Source organism: Chiloscyllium plagiosum, unplaced genomic scaffold (genome assembly GCF_037043375.1).
Source record: "Chiloscyllium plagiosum isolate Xiang-an unplaced genomic scaffold, Cpla_swu_hap1 HiC_scaffold_1, whole genome shotgun sequence".
Taxonomy (NCBI): Eukaryota; Metazoa; Chordata; class Chondrichthyes; order Orectolobiformes; family Hemiscylliidae; genus Chiloscyllium; species Chiloscyllium plagiosum.
In genome coordinates, this window is record NW_028270139.1 from 86,971,092 (window position 1) to 86,992,191 (window position 21,100).

General features: G+C 40.7%; 1 protein-coding gene across 2 annotated transcripts in view; it reads left to right on the forward strand.

Moving 5' to 3' along the window:
* adamts6 (ADAM metallopeptidase with thrombospondin type 1 motif, 6) overlaps positions 1-21,100 on the forward strand; it is a 300,876-nt gene that overhangs the window by 261,964 nt on the left and 17,812 nt on the right. Inside the window, exons 20-22 of one of the 2 annotated variants that reach the window (XM_087988638.1) lie at positions 13,791-13,929; positions 15,591-15,720; positions 19,977-20,181. In XM_087988638.1, the coding sequence (XP_087844764.1) occupies positions 13,791-13,929; positions 15,591-15,720; positions 19,977-20,181 (474 nt within the window). The remainder of the gene's footprint in view (positions 1-13,790; positions 13,930-15,590; positions 15,721-19,976; positions 20,182-21,100) is intronic. The other variant, XR_015757565.1, reaches the window with a different exon arrangement.

Sequence of the window (21,100 nt, forward strand, 5' to 3'; positions counted from 1 at the left end):
CAGTTTCCCACTGCCCTCTGAGTTAAATTTATCTCCTCACATCTCTTCTAAATGTCCTACACCCTGACCTTAAATCTGTGTCCCCTGGTTATTGATCCCTCCACCAAGGTGAATAGTTTCTTCCTGTCTATGCCAATCATAATTTTATATAGCTTAATTGTGTACCCCCTCAGTAACCTCTGCTCCAAGGAAAACAAGCCCAGTTTTTCCAATCTTTATTCATAAATAAAGCTCTGCAGCCAAGTTAACATTCTGTAAATCTCCTCTGCACCTTCTCCAGTGCTCTCTCTCATCCCTCCTATAATGTAGACTCCAGAATTGCACACAACACTCTAGTTGAAGCCTAACTAACTTTATTTACGGTTTCAGCATAACCTCCTTGCTCTCAAACTCTAAGCCTTGACTAATAAAGGCGAATATCCCATGTGCCTTCTTAACTGCTTATCTACCTGTCCTGCTACCTTAAGAGACAGGTGGACTTGCAAAGGAAGGTCCCTCTCTTTGGAGCTTCTGAGGATCCTATCATTCATCAGATATTTCTTCGCCTTGTGATTGTCTGGCCTAAATCCATCACCTCATATCCAGATTGAATTCCATTTGCCACTGATTGGCCCATCTGACCAGCCTGTCTCTCCCCTCCTGTAATCTAAGGCTATCCTCACTATTTACCATGCCACTAATTCTCATATCATCAACTGTCCTGTATTCAAGCCTAAATTATTTATGTAGTCCGCAGCAGCAAAGGTCCCAAAATGATCCCTGTGGAACCTCACCAGACACAGGCTTCCAGTCACAAAAGCACCCCTTGACTCTACCAATTCTGGATCCAATCTGCTAGATTTTCTTTTATCCCATAGGCTCTTACCCTCAATATCAGTATGCCGTGTGAGAACTTTTCAGAAGTCTTGCTAAAGTTCAAGTAGACTTCGTCAAATGTATTACCCTCATCTACACACCAGGTGACCTCTTCAGAAAATTCAATCAAGTTAGTCAAATATGACATTCCCTTCACAAAACCATGCTGACTGATTCTGATTAATCACTGCCTCTCCAAGTGCCAATTAATTTTGTCCCTCAGAATTGCTTGCAGTTGTTTCCTCACCACCTCTCATAGGCTCATGCAGCAGATTTGGCCGCATCTACATGGCTTCATCGTTGTTTCTCCAGTTCAGTAGCTCGCTCACATTTATGTTTAGTTTTGGATGCCCTAGAAACTTCTCCTGATGTACTCCTGCGGGAGGCCAGAGCCCCACTTATTTCCATCCCCGCTCCATCTTGGGTTGAGGCATTGGAGGATGAGCCAGGAACCTGTTGATCGATGTCCAATGTCAGAGGGGGGGGGGGGGTGGGATCAACACAGCATGACCATCTCCAGCTTGAAGGTGGGAGACGCAGTAGTGATGGCACTAGTGGCGGCAGTAAAGCACATTGCCATGACCCTGTCAGACAGCAGCGACTGGATGAGCAGAGAGGGTGACATCTACAGAGTGGGAAAGATGAACCTTTTAAAGCTGTTTCAGATTTAGTAATATCAATTTAATAACAATTATTCAGTATTTTACAATTTATACAATTTATTCAGTAATTTATCTTGCAATCCAAGATGGTGCTGGAGTGTGACGACATTGTATACTTTTCACTGTATCTAGGTACAAGTGATATATTAAATAATCTCAATAAATGTAAATCTACATCTAACTCGTCTATGCCAATCAAGTTTCCCAAACAAAAGTAGTCCCATTTGTCTGCGTTTGGCCCATATCCCTCCAAACATTTCCTGTTCATGTATCTATCCAAATGTCTTTTAAATTTGTAACTGTACCAGCCTCTACCACTTCCTTTGGCATTTCACTCCACATACTAACCACTCCCTGTGTGAAAAAGTTGCCGTCAGGTCCTTTTTAAACCTTTCTCCTCTCACCTTAAAACATGTAACCCCTAGTTTGAACTCCCTTATCCAAGGGAGAAGACATTTTCTATTACCTTATCTAAGCCCCTCATGGCTTTATAAACATCTATAAGGTCACCACCTAATCTTTACTTTGCTCCAGTGAAAAAACTCACAGCCTAACCAGCCTATAACTCAAACTCTCCAGTTGTGGCAACATCTTGGTAAATCTTTTCTGAACTCCTCCGTGTCTATGTTAATTTGTTTAAGTAAATCACAGTCCTTCTCCCTAATTTCTATATCTACATCACCCCACTTACTAGTGAACACCACCGCAAAGTATTTGTGGAGTCTTTTACTCTGACTAGGTATTAGTTGTCTGTCACTATTCACAACTGGATGTGGAAACAACTATTAAGGAAGGAATAGCAGCACATTTAGAAAATCATAAACTAATCGAGCAGAGTCAGCATGGATTCATGAAAGGGAAGTGTGTCTGGCTAATTTGTTAGAGCTTTCAAGCAATTCTCACCCAGAATTGATTGAGGGGGGGCAGTAACTGCATTGTATTTGAACTTACAGAGGCATTCAAGAAGGTACCAAATAGAAGGTTTAAGTCATAAGAGCCCATAGTGTTGGAGGTAGTATATTGGCATGAATAGAGAATTGGCTAGTGGGCAGGAAACTATGAGTAGGGAAAAGGGGCTCTTTATCAGGTTGGCAACCTGTAACCAATGGGGTTCCACAAGTTGTTTACAATATACTTATTAATGACTTGGAGAAAGGAAGCGAATGTACTGCAGCCAATTTTATTCTTGGAGAGGTGTAGCAATCAATTGTGAGTTATGAACAGTGGAGATGAAGGCACATTTACTGAAGGAAGGAGACAGATCTACACAAAACTACAAATAGCCAGCAGGTTTTCAATATCACAGTGGCATGAATGTTGTCTTACAACTGGCTACAGAATATACCAGTTATCCTCTTACTTATTAGTTTGCTGGATAAGTTACTGAAAGAGTCAGAAACTTCACCCTTTGCCAACGGTTTTTTCTTGTTGTTTACAAGCACATAGTGTGATGACAATGATCATGTCAGCATGCATCACTGTATTAATTTTTCATGCTATCATTGTGAGAACACAGAGCTCTTCTGGCTGCACTCCCACTCCGAACACAAACATGTTTGCCAAACATGAACATACCTTCTTCATTAAAATATTTGCTCATGTGGCTGCTTTGATAATTTCATGGGCTGGAATCCATCCATGAAAATGTATCTATGCCTGTAAATAAACTCATGTGCAGGCAAGGGTAAATCTAACAAATTTATACTCCAAGTATTGAGGGTCATCAGCTGGGATTGCAAAATAAGAGTTTGTATATAAAGGTTAGCAAGGTATCAATTTTTCCATTCAAAACACAATTGTGCCATTCTGTTCATTAGTTTACAGGGGTACTTTCCTACCTTTAATTCTGCAGGCGAGCCTTCCATTCTTGCAACATATATATTCTTAGAATATGAGTAATCCTAACAGTGTCACACCTCTTGTTGACTCATACTAATTCTGAGAAGGTGCTGCTGAGTATTTAGTATATTTATTTTGATATTATCAGGGCAGGGTTTCCTTTGACCCCCATATGCCTCAACTTTACTGGGTATCTGGGTAAATGGATTATGATATGTACCACACAAGAAAGAATGACATCAATGGCATCCATTGTTATTAAGAGTAATTGCAGAGGATTATGAAAACGAAAATGTTCTCTCACCAAAATAGTGGCAAAGGGCTGAATTTTAGCAAAAATCAGCTAAGTGTCTAATTTGGGGAGTTTCATTTCTCCTTGTGCTCTAGTACTCTGAGGGGAATGTTGCTGAATAAAGGAACTTTGGAGTGCAGGTTCATAATTCATTGAAAGTAGAGTTGCAGCTGGATAGGATAGTGAAGAAATCTTTTGGTAGATTGCAGCTGGATAGGATAGTCAGAACATTAAGTATAGATGTTGGGAAATCATGTTTTGGCTTTACAGGACATTGGTTAGGCCACTTTTGGAGTAGTGTGTGCATTTCTGGTCTCCCTCCTATAGGAAGGATGTTGTGAAAGGGTTCAGAAAAGATTTACAAGGATGTTGTCAAGCTTGGAGGATTTGAGCTATAGGAAGAGGCTGATAGGCTGGGGCTGTTTTCCCTGGAGCATTGGAGGCTGAGGGGTGACCTTGTAGAGGTTTATAAAATCATGAGGGTCATGGACGGATAAATAGATGAAGTTTTTATCCCCAGGGTGGGGAGTCCAAAACTAGAGGGCATAGATTTAATGTGAGAGGGGAAAGATTTAAAAGGAACGTAAGGAGAAACGTTTTCATGCAGAGGGTGGTGCGTGTGTGGAATGAGCTGCCAGAGGAAGTGGTGGAGGCTGGTACAGTTGCAACATTTGGAAAGCATCTGGATGGCTACATGAACAGGAAGGGTTTTGGAGGGATATGGGCCAAATGCTGGAAAATGGGACTAGATTAGGTTAGAATATCTGGTTGGCATGGATGAGTTGGACCGAAGGGTCTGTTTCCGTGCTGTAGGTCTCCATGAATCTATGATTCAGACATGGCTGCGAAAGGGAAGTTGTCCTCTCGCTGAGGCGACAGGACCCTCGAGATCCAGGTAGATGGGATGGTGGAGCAGAGAGCTGTTCCTCAGGATTGCTGGAGGAGACCACAGCACCAAACTGTGCCAGACTGGACTGAAGCTGTCACCTGGGTCAGGGCAGAGCCAACCGCCTGGAGGAATGCCCAGTGGTGCAGAAAGGAGGTTCATAACTCCACAATACTCCACAAGGGTAAGCCCCAGCTTTTTTCTCTCTGCTAGCTCACATTCATTTTCACTATGCCACTGCACACACCTCCCACCTGCTATCATGGTTGACTACTCTCACAATTACATCCCTCAATTGCTCTTACCCATCGCAGCCCTCTGGACAACTAACCCTGTGCTGCCTACCTCTCTTGCCACCTTTCCCCCACCTGTACCAACATTAGCAACCATGCCAGTCTCTTTCATCTCATTCATTCCTTTCCTCTGTCTCATTTCAGGACAAAGCAGCCCACAAGAGCCCTCATCCACCTCTGAAGAAGAAGACACAGCCCCCTCAAACAAAACACTGGCAACCCCCACCAATTCAGATACTAACATATGAGTACTTTAGCTGGATTAGTGTTGGGAGCATGTTCTGGTGAGCATATAATTGCCACATCTTCACAACTTGCTGAAGAAGAAATGAGAAAGTGAGGACTGCTGAAGATGAACAGCTTAAGCTTGAAATGTCGACTCTCCTGCTGCTCAGATTCTGCCTGACTGACTGTGCTTTTCCAGCACCACACTTTTTGACTCTGAGGAAGAAATGCCCAAGTCTTTGGAATTCTGTTGGAGTTTAAGCTGAGGAGGATGAACCTGATCCTGGCCAGGGCATTCTCAGGCTATCTGGGCCCTCTGGTCTTAAACCCCGCTGCGTTTGCCCATTCAAGGCCAACAAACTCATCTCATCGAGCAGGCTCCATCCAGCCCAGAAATGGACCTGGGGACTGCACCTAGGTGTTATGGCAGGGAAATGGAAAACAACGGTGCCAGGTGGCACAGGTGAAAATTGATTACAAATAAATCATCCCATTTTGAAAAATATCGTCAGTCTTTCTCATCAGTTACATGAGAAACTCTCATTGGAATAAAACTAGTGAGACTAGCCAACACTAGTGCCACCCAATGTTCAAACCCTGCCTGAAGGACAGCTATCTCTTATGTAGAACCTATACTAGTGTGAAACCCTGTCATGGTTGAATGAGGGAGCATCAGATGTCGTGAAGCTTTTCATCAGTTTGTAACCTTAGTTTGTATTAAACAACAGGAAAATCATAGAAAGGTGAAAGCCTTGAACTGCATTTGCAGTTGGAATCACACAGGGAATACTGGGCTCTGCATCATCAAAGTATGTACAAGCAGCAAAAGGTGACTTCATCCAACTCCGTTATATTGAATGAAGAAATGCTCAGTTGCTTGAAAAATGCTGGTGTGTTGAAGGATGCTGAAGATGCTGTTCCTTATGAAGAAAGGCCTAATTTTTCTACTTGGTACAATGCTGTGGCTTCCACTGAGGCTCATTGTTATCAATAGCCTTGTGTCCTCCAGTTTTCTGGAGCCAAAACTACAAGGTGTATGTGACATTCTCTGTTTGTACTGTGCTGCAGTAAATCCTCAGGCATGACCTGCATGAGAATGTGATGTGGAGGAGATATGTTTGGGCCCACATTGGCCCAATGCAAGAAGGTTATTGTATTACAGAGATGCTAGACATCGTGTCATGGCAATCTGACCATCACCTTGAAATTGAGCATAGCATCACAGGCCCTCTCTCATCTGCACAGCCTTCCATGGCAGACAAGTGACTGTGGATCTCCTGCATCTTTGTTGCATTATGAGGGTGCTTTTGGCTATAAAGATCACATTAGGAAGCTGTACTACATCTGCTGCCGTTGATGCTGGTTCTAAGCTTCAAGGTGTCCTCCATACACTAGCGTGGGCATTCTTAATGCACTGGCCACAGAGACTCCAGCACCTTTTGTGTCTGAATCCATTGGTGATGATTCCAATGAGTCTATGGGGCAATATCAGCAACAAAGCAGCTCCTCAGTAATGTGATCATTCATCAGTCACAAAAATAATTTCAACATTGTTCTCAAAACATTGGGACACAGAGGCCTCTGACAAAGAGATCCATGATTACCTCGACATGGACCTTGCACATCGTTGACTTGATTCAGATACCTGCTACTTTGGCACACTTACAGTAGGATACTGCACATATGGTAGCATTAACGATAACCTCTCCCTAATCCAAAATGCCACATTACCCAAAAAAGGCAACACTGCATATTGTGTGGATATTTTATACCACCAATGTGTGAAGTGAGCAGCTTCTTCTGCAGGCTCTGAAGCCCTTGAACACACATTGCAGGCAAACACGACAAGCTGCCTGGCTTTGGATCTGTATTAAAAAACAAGCCAAGACAGAAGTACTGCAATGCTGTAAGTTCTGGATGGGGGGGCAATGCTCAAAAAGGCAAGCAAGGCAGTGATGCTGTGAGCAACCAAGTAAATGCAAAATGAATGAGTGCTAAGAAAGCCAGCTTAGAAATCCATCCTCACCTGATGCATGAGATGGGTGCCTGCCCCGTATGCAAATTGGCTTGGCAGCAGCATTTCAATGCGAGGTGCAGGTGCAGTATTGAAGTGAAGATGTGTATTTTAAGTGAATCAGAGATGTACTACAATGATGTTGTGAAGTTGATGATCAGCCATTGTCAAAGGATGCAAGAAGGATGTGTTGGTGACAGATACTATGTTTTTGACACCAAAGGCTGGATCTGTAAAGAAGACGTATAATGATTAGAAAAATTACTTAAAGTGAAAATCCAATTTTATTACCACAGGTAGATCTGGGAAAAGTATTTTGTAACTGGCTCCATTTCTGTGTTCATTCCCTTTGGCCATAAAAAGCATATCTAATTCTTCAAGGCTGAAATCTTAACCATTAAGTATAGTTTCCAAACTGTGACTGGCTTTAACATTCTCTTAAATGTTAAATCTGCTGTGGAATTACCTTCATTGGAACCCAAGGTGGAACCTAGCACTCAGTTCGAGCTTAGCTTTAATAGCTGCTAGAAGGTCTATTCCTTTCCTTGCAGCTGGCTTTGACCATGGTTTCTCATAGATGTGAGCTGTAGCAGCAGACTTGTGAAACTTCAGTTAACCTTTAGCATAAAGAAAGGCTGCATTCTTTCCAGATGAAATTATTTAGTGCAATATTAGTAATAAATACTTCAGCAAGTTGCTATGAAACACCCCATCTCTATTTTTCAATTTAAAAAAGTAGCAGTAGTTTTCCAAATTCACAGCCCTTAGTATGGAGTCATGGCACATTGGAATTTTACTCTTATGAGCAGCTGTGGCCAGCATTAATACTTCATCTCCACCTCACTCAGTTTCTTTTGAGGCTTTTGGCTATGATCTGTGGCAGCCAATCTGGCTGACCTTCCTTCCAACATGAGCTGCCTTTGAGGCCATGAATATCACCCACAGTTCATCAGTACTATGCTACAAGGCTGTGACGCTCATTAACTGTGTTGTTTCACATGTTGCTTTGAGATTGCACCCTAATTTGGATATGATCCAATTTCCATGCCATTGTGATTACTAGACAGCTACACCAGAGTTTTGCACTGTTTGCTGTATTTAACACCATCCATTGTTTCTACTATTCAACTACTCTTGCTACAAAACCCTTTTGTACTGCTTAACTAGTGTTTTTGATCAACATGTGTCATGCAGCACAGAAGATGACCTCCAGACCATCTAGTCTGCACTGGCCTAACTGCATGAATCACACTATCCAACACTCAACATTTCAGGTATTTTTAAAGGTTGTGAGGCTTCCCGTCCCTTCTGCTCTCCTGGCAGTGCATTCCAGATTTCTGCTGATGAATGGGTGCAAAACCTTTTCCTCTTGCCCTTCACTGTAAAACTATGCCATCTTGTTACTAAGCCTTCAAATAAAGAGAACAGCTATTTTATATCCATCCTGTCCATGTCCCTCAGAATTTATACATTCTAATCAGATTCTCCTTCAATCTTCTCAGCTCATAAAATATAGGAGCATTCAGCCCATCAAGTCTGCTCCGCCATTCGGTCATGGCTGATATGTTTCTCAACTCCATTCTCCTGCCTTTTCCCCATAACCCTTGATCCCCTTACCAATCAAGAATTTATCTATCTCTACCTTAAATACACTAAATGACTTGGCCTCCAAAACCTTCTATGGCAATGAGTTCCACAGATTAACCACCCTCTACACGAAGAGCTTTCTCCTCATCTCAATTCTAACGAGTGTCCCTTCACTCTGAGACTGTGTCTTTGGTTCTAGTCTCTCCTACTAGTGGAAATATCTTCTCCATGCCCACTCAACTCAGGCCTCTCAGTATTTTGGAAGTTTCCATCAGATCCCTCCTCAACCTTCTAAACTCCATTGAGTTCAGATGCAGAGAACTCACTCGCTCCTCATAATGACAAGGCCTTTAGCTGTGGGCCCACTCCAATGCCAACACATCCTCCCTTGGATAGGGAGCCAAAAGCTGCTCAAATATTCCAAATGCAGTCTGACCAAAGCCTTATGCAACCTCAGTAGTATATCCCTGCACTTGTAATGTTATCCTCTTAAAATGAATGCAAACATTGCATTTGCCATTCTAACTGCCAACTGAACTAGAACTCTTAAGTCCCTTGGTGCTTCAGATTTCCAAAGCCTTTCCTCATTTAGAAAATAGTCTATGTCTCTATTATTCCTAGCAAATTGCATAACCTCATAATTTCCCACATTGTATTTCAAATGCTACTGCTTTGCCCATTCTTTTAGACTGTTTAAGTCCTTCTGTAGTGTCCCCCCTCCTTAACACTACCTGTCCCTCCCCCCATCTTTGTGTCACCTGCAAACTTTGCAATAATGCTTTCATTTCCTTTGTTCATATCATTAATATATAAGTTGTGGTCCCAACACTGAACACAGTAGAAATCCACTAGTACCTTTAGATTTAGATTTAGATTAGATTACAGTGTGGAAACAGGCCCTTCAGCCCAACAAGTCCACACTGACCCGCCGAAGCGAAACCCACCCATACCCCTACATTTACCCCTTACCTAACACTACGGGCAATTTAGTATGGCCAATTCACCTGACCCTGCACATCTTTGGATGGTGGGAGGAAACCGGAGCACCCGGAGGAAACCCACGCAGACACGGGAAGAACGTGCAAACTCTACACAGTCGCCTGAGGCGGGAATTGAACCTGGGTATCTGGCGCTGTGAGGTAGCAGTGCTAACCACTGTGCCACCGTGCCGCTCACCTGTTGTCATTCCTGAAAAGGATATCTTTTTCCCTACTTTTTGCCTTCTGCCAATCAACCAACCTTCAATCAATGCGGGTACCTTGGTCTTAACACAATGGGCCATTACCTTATTTAGCAGCCTCTTGTGTGACACCTTGTCAGAGGTCTTTTGGAAATCTAAATGAATCACATCCATCAGCCCTCCTTTGTCTAACGTGCTCATTACCTCCTCAAAGATCTGTCAGGCATAACCTCCCCTTGACGAAGGTGTCCTGACTCAACATTTCATTACCATGAGCTTCCAAGTATTCCACAATCTCCTCCTTAATAATCAATTCTAAAATCTTCCTAATGATCGAGGTAAAGCTAACCTGCCTAACAGTTTCCTGTCTTCTGTCCCTCTCTCTTAAACATTAGCAATCCAGCCTCTCTTCATAGCTAAAATGCTCCAACCTAGGCAATCCTGTTGAATCTCCTTTGCACCTCATCCAATGCAATCACATTGTTCCTATAGTGTGGCGACCAGAACGTCATACAGTACTCCAGTTGTGGCGTAACCCTCATCCAAGTCATTTATATAAATTGTAAACAATTGAGGTCCTAGCACAGCTTCTGTGGCATTCCACATCCATTTATACTTGCTCTCTGCTTTCTTATATCCCTTTCTGTGACAATAGATCAGTTCAGGACTTTCCACAACACAAACAGCTTGACTTTTTTAATGAAAGCAACTGGTGATACAACAGTCTATCATTTTGCAACAATCCTTAGAACTCAGTTTAAACTCAGAGCCCTATTCATGACTCCTTAAATCGTGAAGCAGTCTGTCACTATACACAGCACAATCCAGACAACATTCAGCATTGACAAAAACAGAAGTTGCTGGAAAAGCTCAAGAAATCAGATGCTGCCAGACCTGCTGAGCTTTTACAGCAACTTCTGATTTTGTTTCTGATTCACAATATCCACAGTCCTTTTGGTTTTTATTTAACATTCAGCATTGAACTGATTAATAGCAAGTAACATTTATACCACGTGATGCCCTTCTCCAATAAAAGAAAATCTAACTATTGCCTCTTGACCCACTGCTGAAATATCCACAATCAGTTCTCTCTTGTTTGTCATTGTTTGTCATTGACCAAAAGTTATATTGGATCAGCCATATAAATACTGTGACAATAAAAGCAGGTCAGAAATTACAAATTCTGCAGTGAGTAACTCTCCTACTGTCTCCCCATTGGCTGTGCACCATCTACAAGGCATAAGTCAGGAGTGTGATGGAATATTCCCACCTTGCCTGGATGAGTGCAGCTCCATCAACATTCAAGAAGCTTGACACTATCCAGGACAAAGCATCCCATAATTTTGGCATTCCATCCACTTCCATACCTTCATAATTCAATCCTTTCACCACCAAATCTCAGTGTGCCATGTACAAGAGGCACTGCGGTAACTCACCAATACTCTATTGACAACACTTTAAACCATGCCCTCCCCCATCTAGAAGGACCAGGCCAGCAGATGTATAGGAACACCATCCATGTACTTTTTAAAGGTTGTGGGGTTTCCCACATCCCCCACCCTCCTAGACAGTGCATTCCAGATTTCCATCATCCTCTGGGTTAAAATATTCTTCCTCGAATCCTCTCTAAACCTCTGGCTCTTCACCTTAAAATCATGTCTCTTTGCTATTGACCCTGCTATCTCTCCACCTTGTCCATGCCCCTTATAATTTTATACATTCCTTTCCAAGCTACTTAGTATTCTGACTTGGAACTACACTGCTGTCCTTTCAGTGTTGCTGAGTCAAATTCCTGGAGCTTTCTAATAGCACACTGGGTGCTCCTACACCCCACTGACTGCATCAGTTCAAGAAAGCAGCTTACCACCACAGTTGCCAGAGGAATCAGGAATGGGCAGTAAAAGCTGGCCTCAACAGTGACACCCAAACCTCATGAATGAGTAGAAAGAAACCCACAAAGAGCCAACATAAAACAAAACCTGGTCCAATAATGGGCTTATTGTGTTAATAGATTCCAAGCCATTTGATGAGATATAAACCAAGACACTTTTTTTTGTGGCAGGAGTTTAATGATTTGCTCAGTCTTACTCTTCTCATATCATACCTTGTGATCCAGCTGCTCGCTACTTACTTGTGCTTAATCTCAATTAATGTTATTACAGGACAAGTTAGATCCCAGACTGAAATCTGACTTGATAGATCATATTTTGTGATTTAAAAAAAATAACGAGATGGTCTTTCACTGTTTTTCTTTATCCTCCCTTTCCATTTCAAGTTTTCTTAACTCCATATCCTTTTTAATTACTCTCTGCTTTTTTCTCCTCACTTTCCATCTTCCTCCGTTTGTCTTCAACCACAATGCTTTTAATTGTTAAATTCGCTGGTAATTCCAGCTGTGACATCTCAATTTCAGGTTTCCTTTCCTTTCAATTTAGATAAATCACTTGAAATTTTGTATTCTTTCCAGCTCCTTCTTTTACTTCCGTCATCTAATTATCTGCTAACTCTCTCTGATTAGCTTTTGTCAAACATTTTAAATAATCCACTGTTATTATCTTTTACTTCCAGAAAATTCTTAGCAGCATTCAACGCCATCTTCAAATTCCATTCAATTAACTTCATCACAATGCAGACATTCTCTGTTCAGAACTGGCACATATCTATTATATTGAAAAGAAAATTTTTTAAAAAATAAATCCTTCTTAAATCCAGTGAAGTCAAATCCTTGATGAGTTCTCAATTGTTATGATCCCAACTGATGTTACTACTGGATAAATCAGATTCCAATCTGAAATGTGCTTTAGTAGATCCTATTATGTTTATTTTTCATTTAATGAGGCCATCTTTCACTGAAACATAAGCATACAGTGCACCACATTTAGCATTTAATAGTTTTTAGTAAACAGAAGTTTATTATGCCAAAGGAAAGAAGATTAAATAGAATAAACCAAGTTATTTACGTATAATTTGAAAATTTTCAGAGCAAGCTAAAAATACTATCCCATCTATCCAAACTCCATCATGTTTTTGTACTCAAACATCAGAGTTCTATTCTTTATCATATCTGTAGTTTGACTTAACTGTTTCTTTCAAGTCTCAGTCTTGAGAGTTTGGTAGCCTTTTTCTTGATTCGTCACACCTCCAAGTTTACAATTTCTCAGCTTTGAATAATCCCTTCAGGGTTCTAGCAAAACAGTTCTGTTTGAGAACTTCCAAACTAAAACCCTGACATTGAGGTAACCTATTCCAGACATTTCTAAACTTGCTTTTTTCTTCAGCAGAAACCATTTCATACATCTAACTACTACCAGGGCCTCTGCTAATTAAGCACAAAAGTGTTCCAAGCTATGGGTTTTTTTTTTCCCCGGCAAAACAAGTTTCCAAATTATTCTAAGCTGAAGTTTATGATCCTCCACATTTACTCTATCCATTCATTAAACTCCCCTAGTGCAAACCAATTTCCATCTTCACTGTAGGAATTCCTTCTGTCAAAGTGGTTTGAAAAAATCATGGCTCCAGCAATAGCGACAAGTTAAACATTCACTCCCCTTATACATACAGACTAAAACCCACATGTCTCATGTTCAAAATCCAAACTAAAATCATACATATAACATCATACAGTGAATACTGAGCGCCCATTGCTCTTAGCCTTGACATTAGCAAATACAATCCAATTGACCAGACATTAACAAGTTTGCCAAAAGTTCTGAGCAAATCTAGTTCATTCATACCAGAAAATTAAATGCTGATATAAAATTGCAACTGTAGAAGAGTATTCACTCTGTGACACTAACATCCCTCAATTTGATTAGAACAATAGTCACTAATGATAAAAAGTTATAAGATGAATGGAGTTGGTTTAACATTAAAAGTTACAATGAGTGGCATTATGTGCATGTAAAATTTGTAAGAAAGTTTCTAGACTCAAGTCTGATATGTTTTATTTCATAATAGGTGCTTCTACAAGAACCAAACCAAGGAATTCGGTACAAGTTTAATGTTCCAATTACTCGCACTGGTAGCGGTGATACAGAAGTGGGATTTGCCTGGCATCATTTATCCTGGTCAGAATGCTCAGCTACCTGTGCAGGAGGTAGAATCACATGAATACTGCAGAATTATTGATAAGTACTGATCTTAATGCAGTTGAATGATTTTTGTGCAATATGTCAGGGTATCTGTGTTTCTCTATAATCTTTCCAGGGTAGATTCAAAACAGCTGTCACAATTCATCTGCAAAATGTACTTTAATATGATTACTATGTATTTCACAGTATTTCCTACAACTACATTCATCGAATCTCTCGCCATAAAAGGAAACCAGTTGGCCCATGTGGTTTGTGCTGACTCTTTGAAAGACCTACCCAATTAGTCCCACTCCTCTGCTTTTACTCCAGTTCATGGCTAACTAGTTTGTTTTATTACTTGAGCACTAGATCTCACCAGTTTAATTTGGTAAGATACTTCAAAAGAAAGTTTCACCACGGAGGTGTGCAGAATTGATAAAGGGAATAATTAGTACTGTAATGAGGTAAGATGTCCAAGAAGGCCATCTGGGTAGAGCTTAGAAACAAAGAAAGGGCAATTCCTTTGCTGGGATTATACTACAGGCCCCCCAAAAGTCAGGGGGACTTGTCTACACTTCTAGAGTTGGGTATGTAGATAAATCACAGAAAGGTGGAGAGAAATAGGGTTATAGTTGAAGGGGATTTCAACAGTGCTAATATCAACTGGATAATCCTACTAGATATTCCTACTAGAGATGGGGGAGTGCTAGACCAAATACTAGGGAATGAGCCAGTCATAGAGTCATAGAGATGTACAGCACAGAAACAGACCCTTCGGTCCAACTCATCCATGCTGACCAGATATCCTAAACTAATCTAGTGCCATTTGCCACCAGTTTGGCCCATATCCCTCTCAACTCTTCCTATTTGTGTACCCATCCAGATGCCTTTGAAATGTTGTAATTGTGCTAGCCACCACTTCCTCTGGCAGCTTATTCCATTCATGCGCCACCCTCTGCGTGAAAAAGTTTGCCTCTTAAGTCCCTTTTAAATTTTTCCCCTCTCACCCTAAAGCACTCTAGTTCTGGACTCCCCTACTCCAGGGAAAAGACCTTGTCTATTTACCTATCCATGCCTCCCCTCATGATTTTAAAAACATCTCTAAGGCCAACCACCAGCCTCCGACGCTCCAGGGAAAACAGCCCCAACCTATTCAGCCTCTCCCTATTACATGGGAGCACCACCACCTTCAAGTTCCCCTCCATGCCAAGCACCCACTGACGTTAGGCTAACCAATCTGTAGTGCCTTTGCTTTTCTTCAGCATTTCTTAAGTAATGGCACACTCTAGTCTGCTGCCACCTCCCCAAAACTATTCATGATACAAATAGGGGCCCTATAATTTCTTCCCCTGTTTCCCACAATAAGATTGAAAAGGGACCCGAGGGGCAGCTTTTACACAAAATGGTGGTGCATATTTGGAATGAGCTGCCAGAGGAAGTTGTAGAGGCGGATACAATTACAGCATTTAAAAGGCATTTTGACAGGTACATGGATTGGAGGGATATGGGCCAAACACAGGAAAATGGAACTAGTTCATTTTAGAAAACCTGGTCAGCGTGGATAAGTTGGGTCGAAGGTCCTGCTTCCATGCTGTATGACTTTATGATTACAAATAAAAATTATCATTTAAAAAATACGTTTGGTTTGATAAAAAGAATTTTTAAAAAACTTTTTTTTATTTTACAGGTGTGCAGAAACAAGAAGTAGTTTGTAAAAGATTAGATGACAATTCGATTGTTCAGAATAGTTATTGTGACCCTGAGAGTAAGCCACCAGAAACTCAGAGGGCTTGCAACACTGAGCCATGTCCACCAGAGTAAGTTTGCAAATCTTTTCTGTTTAACTTCGTCCACTTTAGAAGCAATAAAAGTGTTTCCCTCTGAAACAAATTAAAAATATATATTTTCTGGAATGTGGATGTTGGCAGTAATACTAGCATTTCTTGCTGAACCCGAATTGGCCTTGAGTGGAATGGTTTGCTCAGCCATTTCAATGGGCAGGTAAGAGTCAACCACATTGGAATGGGCCTGGAGTCACATAGTAAATCAGGCCAGGTAAAGACAGCAGATATCGTAGCCTCGAGGACATTAGTAAATCTTTATGGCAATTGATAATCGTTTCACTAGGTTTCAATTTAAGAATTATTAATTTAGTTGATATTCTACCAGTTGCTGTAGTGGGATTTGAACCCATGCCCTCTAAGCATTAGCTCAGGTCAGGGAATCAGAATCTTGCAGCAAATAATGCACGTCCTGACTCTCTAAAGGTTGTTCATGATCTAAAGGATGCAAGTCAGGAGTATGGTAGAATACTCCCCACTTGCCTGGATGAGTACAACAATATTCAAGATCTTGACATCATTCAGGACCAAGCAGCTAGCTTGATTGGCACAACATCCACAAGCATCCACTCCCTCCATAGTAGCAGCAATATGCAGCATCTGTAACATACACTGCAGAAATTCACCACAACCTGTACCATCTGGAAGGATAAGGGCAGCAGATACATGGGAATACCACCACTATTAGATTAGATTTACTTACAGTGTGGAAACAGGCCTTTCGTCCCAACAAGTCCACACCGACCCGCCGAAGTATAACCCACCCAGACCCATTCTCCTACATTTACTCCTTCACCTAACACTACAGGCAATTTAGCATGGCCAATCCACCTGACCTGCACATTTTTGAATTGTGGGAGGAAACCGGAGCACCCGGAGGAAACCCCCGCAGTCACGGGGAGAACGTGCAAACTCCACACAGAGAGTGGCTTGAGGTGGGAATTGAACCTCTGGCGCTGTGAGGCAGCAGTGCTAACCACTATGCTACCGTGCCACCCACTTTATCGAGTTTAGCTCATAAAATAACCTTTTCATATTCATTACCCTCTACAACAATAATGACATCCAATGTCCCTTGACATTATTCCAGACTCATATCAGTAACGTGACTAACAAGATCTGTGTAACTATGATATCAAACAGTCCTCCATCCCCTTTAGTCAAGCAACAGACTATATGCAAGCTCATCTCAAAGCAATGCACACCACCTTGAAATATGTTTCGATTTTTTGGAAACATTGACATCATGGAACTCCTTCTGCAAACAGCATCATGGGTCTTACCTGTGGACGTCAATGTTTCAAAAGGATAGCTCATCACTGCCTTCTCAGGCAACTAGGGATGGGCAATAAATGCTGGCCCACCCAGTGACACCCAAAGCCCGTGAATGAATAAATAAATGAGGTATGAATCACAGAGCAGAAATGCCTTTTATTTCTAATGGTGATCATACTTTCAGCTGCCTATTTCATAAGCTCCAAGTTTTCTTCTATAAAGCTCTCGGCATCTCCAACTCACTTCCCTTTGAAGCCCACTTCTTGATCCAAAGTTTTGGCTATCTTGATATTTTTTAATAGAATTCCATTCAAATTTTAACTGGTTACATTCTGACGAAGCAATCTGAAATGTGTTACTCCTTTAAAAGTGCTATGTAATCACAATAAATTGCTGTTTGGTAACACTTGAATATCTCAAATAGAGGGATGTCTCACTGTGAGGGTTGCACATTCTTCAATCAGCTCTAAGTTTTATCTGGTGCAGGAACTTTCTATTCAGGAATGTGACTACTCTGTTAGTTTTTATAACTGGAGCTAATACAATTAGAGAGCAGTTAGATGAGCTAACAGAAGTGGACAGGAAGAGATCAAGTGGTGGTAATTCATTTGGCAGTGAGCAAATAAGGAGCGATAATTTACAGGCCTTAAAATCACACAGGGAGTTATTTAGAACACACAAAACAAATGCAAAGTCATATTCTTTGGTACTCTTTGGTATCTGGTAAAGAAAAGGGTTCACGTAGGAATTTAGGACTTGTAAGAAAGTGATGTAAAAATATTACTTTTATAAGTAACAGAATAATTCAGGCACATTAGGGCTGGTACGAGAGCTTGCATCTAAATAAAGTAGGAATATGAGACTTTCAAGGAATATAAGAGACAGCTAGTGGGAATAATTTAAACCAGATAGTCAGGGGGGAGGGCAGAGAGGAAATTCATCGCAGACATGACTGATCACAAAGTAGAAGGTAGTCAAATGTGCACGTATGGGCATGCAGACTTAGAGACAGACAGGAGCCAGATTCCAGGACCAGATGGACACAGGGCCAAGATAGGAAGCAAATCTATAATTAAAATATACATGCATAAATACTAGAAGCATTGGATATGAGCAGCTGAAACTGGAAGCTGTTGTAGCTATAAGGAACACAATGTGATAAGAATATCAGAAACATGGTTGACCCTTGAGGATTGTAATGAATACAACATACATGAGTATACAGTGTCAGAAAAGACGTAGCAGACAGGAAAGGGGGTAGTGCAGTCCTATATGTCAGAGATTCATGGGAGGTTAATGAAGTTGGTCCTATGGGAGTTGAAAAGTTACAAAATGAATTCCTTTGATTGGATAGCTTTGATGTCAAAGACAAAATATGCTAAATCAGTAGGTCAGAAAAAGATGGAAGACAGCTTATTAAGAGATAAGATGTGTGCATATAAACAGGAAAGTTATTTTACTGGGTGATTTCAATACTTTGGAAACACCCAAACATTTAGAGTCTGAGTTACATGAGTTCTTCAAGACCAAGTGTTTGAAGACAGCTGTAAGAGGCAGTACACATTTTGACTTTGTAATGATATGGTAAGTAACATACATCAAAAGGGATCTATGCTGTCGTCAGGGAATTGTGACCACATAAATACCAAGTTCATTGTAATCTGAGATTAAGAAACACAAAGGGCTAGACACAAGGTATTTAATTATAAAATAGCTATTCTAAAAGCAATGAGGAAACTGCTTAAGCAAATTGATTGACAGGGCTTGTTCCATAACGTTTCTGCAGATAAGTGGAATATGCATACTGCTGAACACGCGGGATAAATGCATGCTTAAGGTCAGCAAGCTTAGACTAAACAAGCATGACCCCAAATCAGAAGCAAAATAAAGAGGAAGGGGAACCTGTATAAATAATACAGAGGAAAGAACTGACTGGAATGAACATAGGAACTTAGAGAAATATTTTAAAAACAGTGATCAGAGGAGTAAGCCAGAGACATGAAGGAAAATAGAACAGCAGACTATAATGTAACATGAAGATTGTCTTTCATGTTTCAATAAGAAGGCAGTCAGAGAATTGAGAAGAACTCCAGAAGAAGGAAATGGAGCTGACTTTGAGGATGTGCATCTGATAGATTCCTCCAGGTCTTCACAGAAGCAAAATGCCCCCTCAAGCGGCAGGATCCAAAACAGAATGAATGACTTCAATGTCAATGCGATAGAAGTTCCAAGAGGGCTGAAACAAATTAAACCCATTTTATATATATATATATTCTTTATTCCAGAGTAGTAAGAGAAATGCTTTGTGAATGGTACTGATCACTAGAGATTTAAACACTGAGAAAGTACTAGGAGCTTGGAAACAGGATAAAATGGTGCCAGTGTTCAAAAGTGGTTGAAAAGCTGATGCACTAAACTATAGATGGGTTAGTCTTGCCTCAATGCCAAGTAAACAAGTGAAATTTAATATCAAGAGCTAACTTGGAGGTCATCATTACAATAACAACCTAGTAAACAGTATTCAGCAAGTCTGAGAAAGGGAATTTGTGATCTTTGTCGGAAGTGGCCACACAATTGGAATGTAGAAAGACTTTTGACTTGGTTACCCACGAGTTCTTGCATAAGTGTCATCTTAATTCCCAAACAATTGAAATAATGTTAGTTCTTCCTGCCACCAAAAAGAGCAAAAAACATTTATGCAGGCTCTTCAAATCTTGCTAATATTAATTTTTTATATGAATGTTTCCAGATTTCTCTGTAGTTACAGAGAACAGTTTTACCATTTTTTTGCAGATTCAATAAATTGAAACTTTATGTAAGGATTTTGATAAATAGAAAATTGAAGAGCAGGGAAATGGGACTAATTGAACAGCTCTTTCACAGAGTTGGTAGTGACATAGTGATCTGACTCGATGCCAATACTGTATGATTTTAAGCTTATTTTCTTTGACTTTCAGATGGTTTATTGGTGATTGGTCTGAATGCAGCAAAACTTGCGATGGCGGAATGCGCGTACGAACTGTATTGTGCATTAGGAAAATTGGTCCCTCTGAGGAAGAAACCCTAGATGACAGCCACTGTCTAACACACAGGCCTATTGAGAAAGAACCCTGTAACAACCAGTCCTGCCCACCACAATGGGTTGCACTCGATTGGTCAGAGGTACAGACAACAGAATGATTCTTTACTTTTGTATTTATGTTTACTTTGTTCAAACTTGTTGTGATTTAACTACATTCACTTTAAGTAACAATCCCTGTCAACTTAAAATAAGAAGAATGAGAAATATAATTTTGGTATTATTGCTGAGTAATGAGTCTCGCGTGTGCTTATGTTAGACTCTGAACATTCTCTGCAGGGTGCTTGCTGAAAAGAACAATTTACGAGTAAAGGTTCTACAGCTAAAAAGCTTACGGTCATCTGATATTTTGCATCAATGATCCAAACGTTAGGGGCTTACTTTCATGGCTTGAAGACACATAATAACATTTACAGACTTTTAATGTGCAGCTCTTATTTGTGCATTTTCCTTTATACTTGCCAGTTATTTACAAAAAAATTGTTTTGAGGAAGCAAAATGTATATTTTTTGTGTATCGCTTCACTAGCACAACAAAAGATAGGAGTTTCTCTTTATTGGTTTATCAAAATGTGGGATACTGGTTATAAAGTAAAACCCTTCACTTGGGCCCAAGCATTTCACTTACTTCGACAGAGAAATGCCAGAGAACAAAGCGAATTGTCAACTCTCAGCAGGAAATGTTTAGTAGTGAGATAGATATCAGAAACTATTTCCAATAGATGAATGTTGAATTTTCTTCTGGTTCCTTGCCTACTGGTGGCATTATTGAGGAAGGCAGGGCTGAGCTGGGGGTGGCTGGCTTATTTCCTCCCTTAACTTGAATGAGCAGAATTTGGGAGCAACATTGGATCTCTGCCCTATTTTCTCTCTGCCAGAGTTTCATTGGGCAAAGGAGGGGTGATTGGCATTTATTTCATTTTGCATCTTTTAGGTGATGTCAAAATAACTCAGATAGGATTTCTAGAATGATGCTATATCCAGTAGTAATTATACCCTCTTT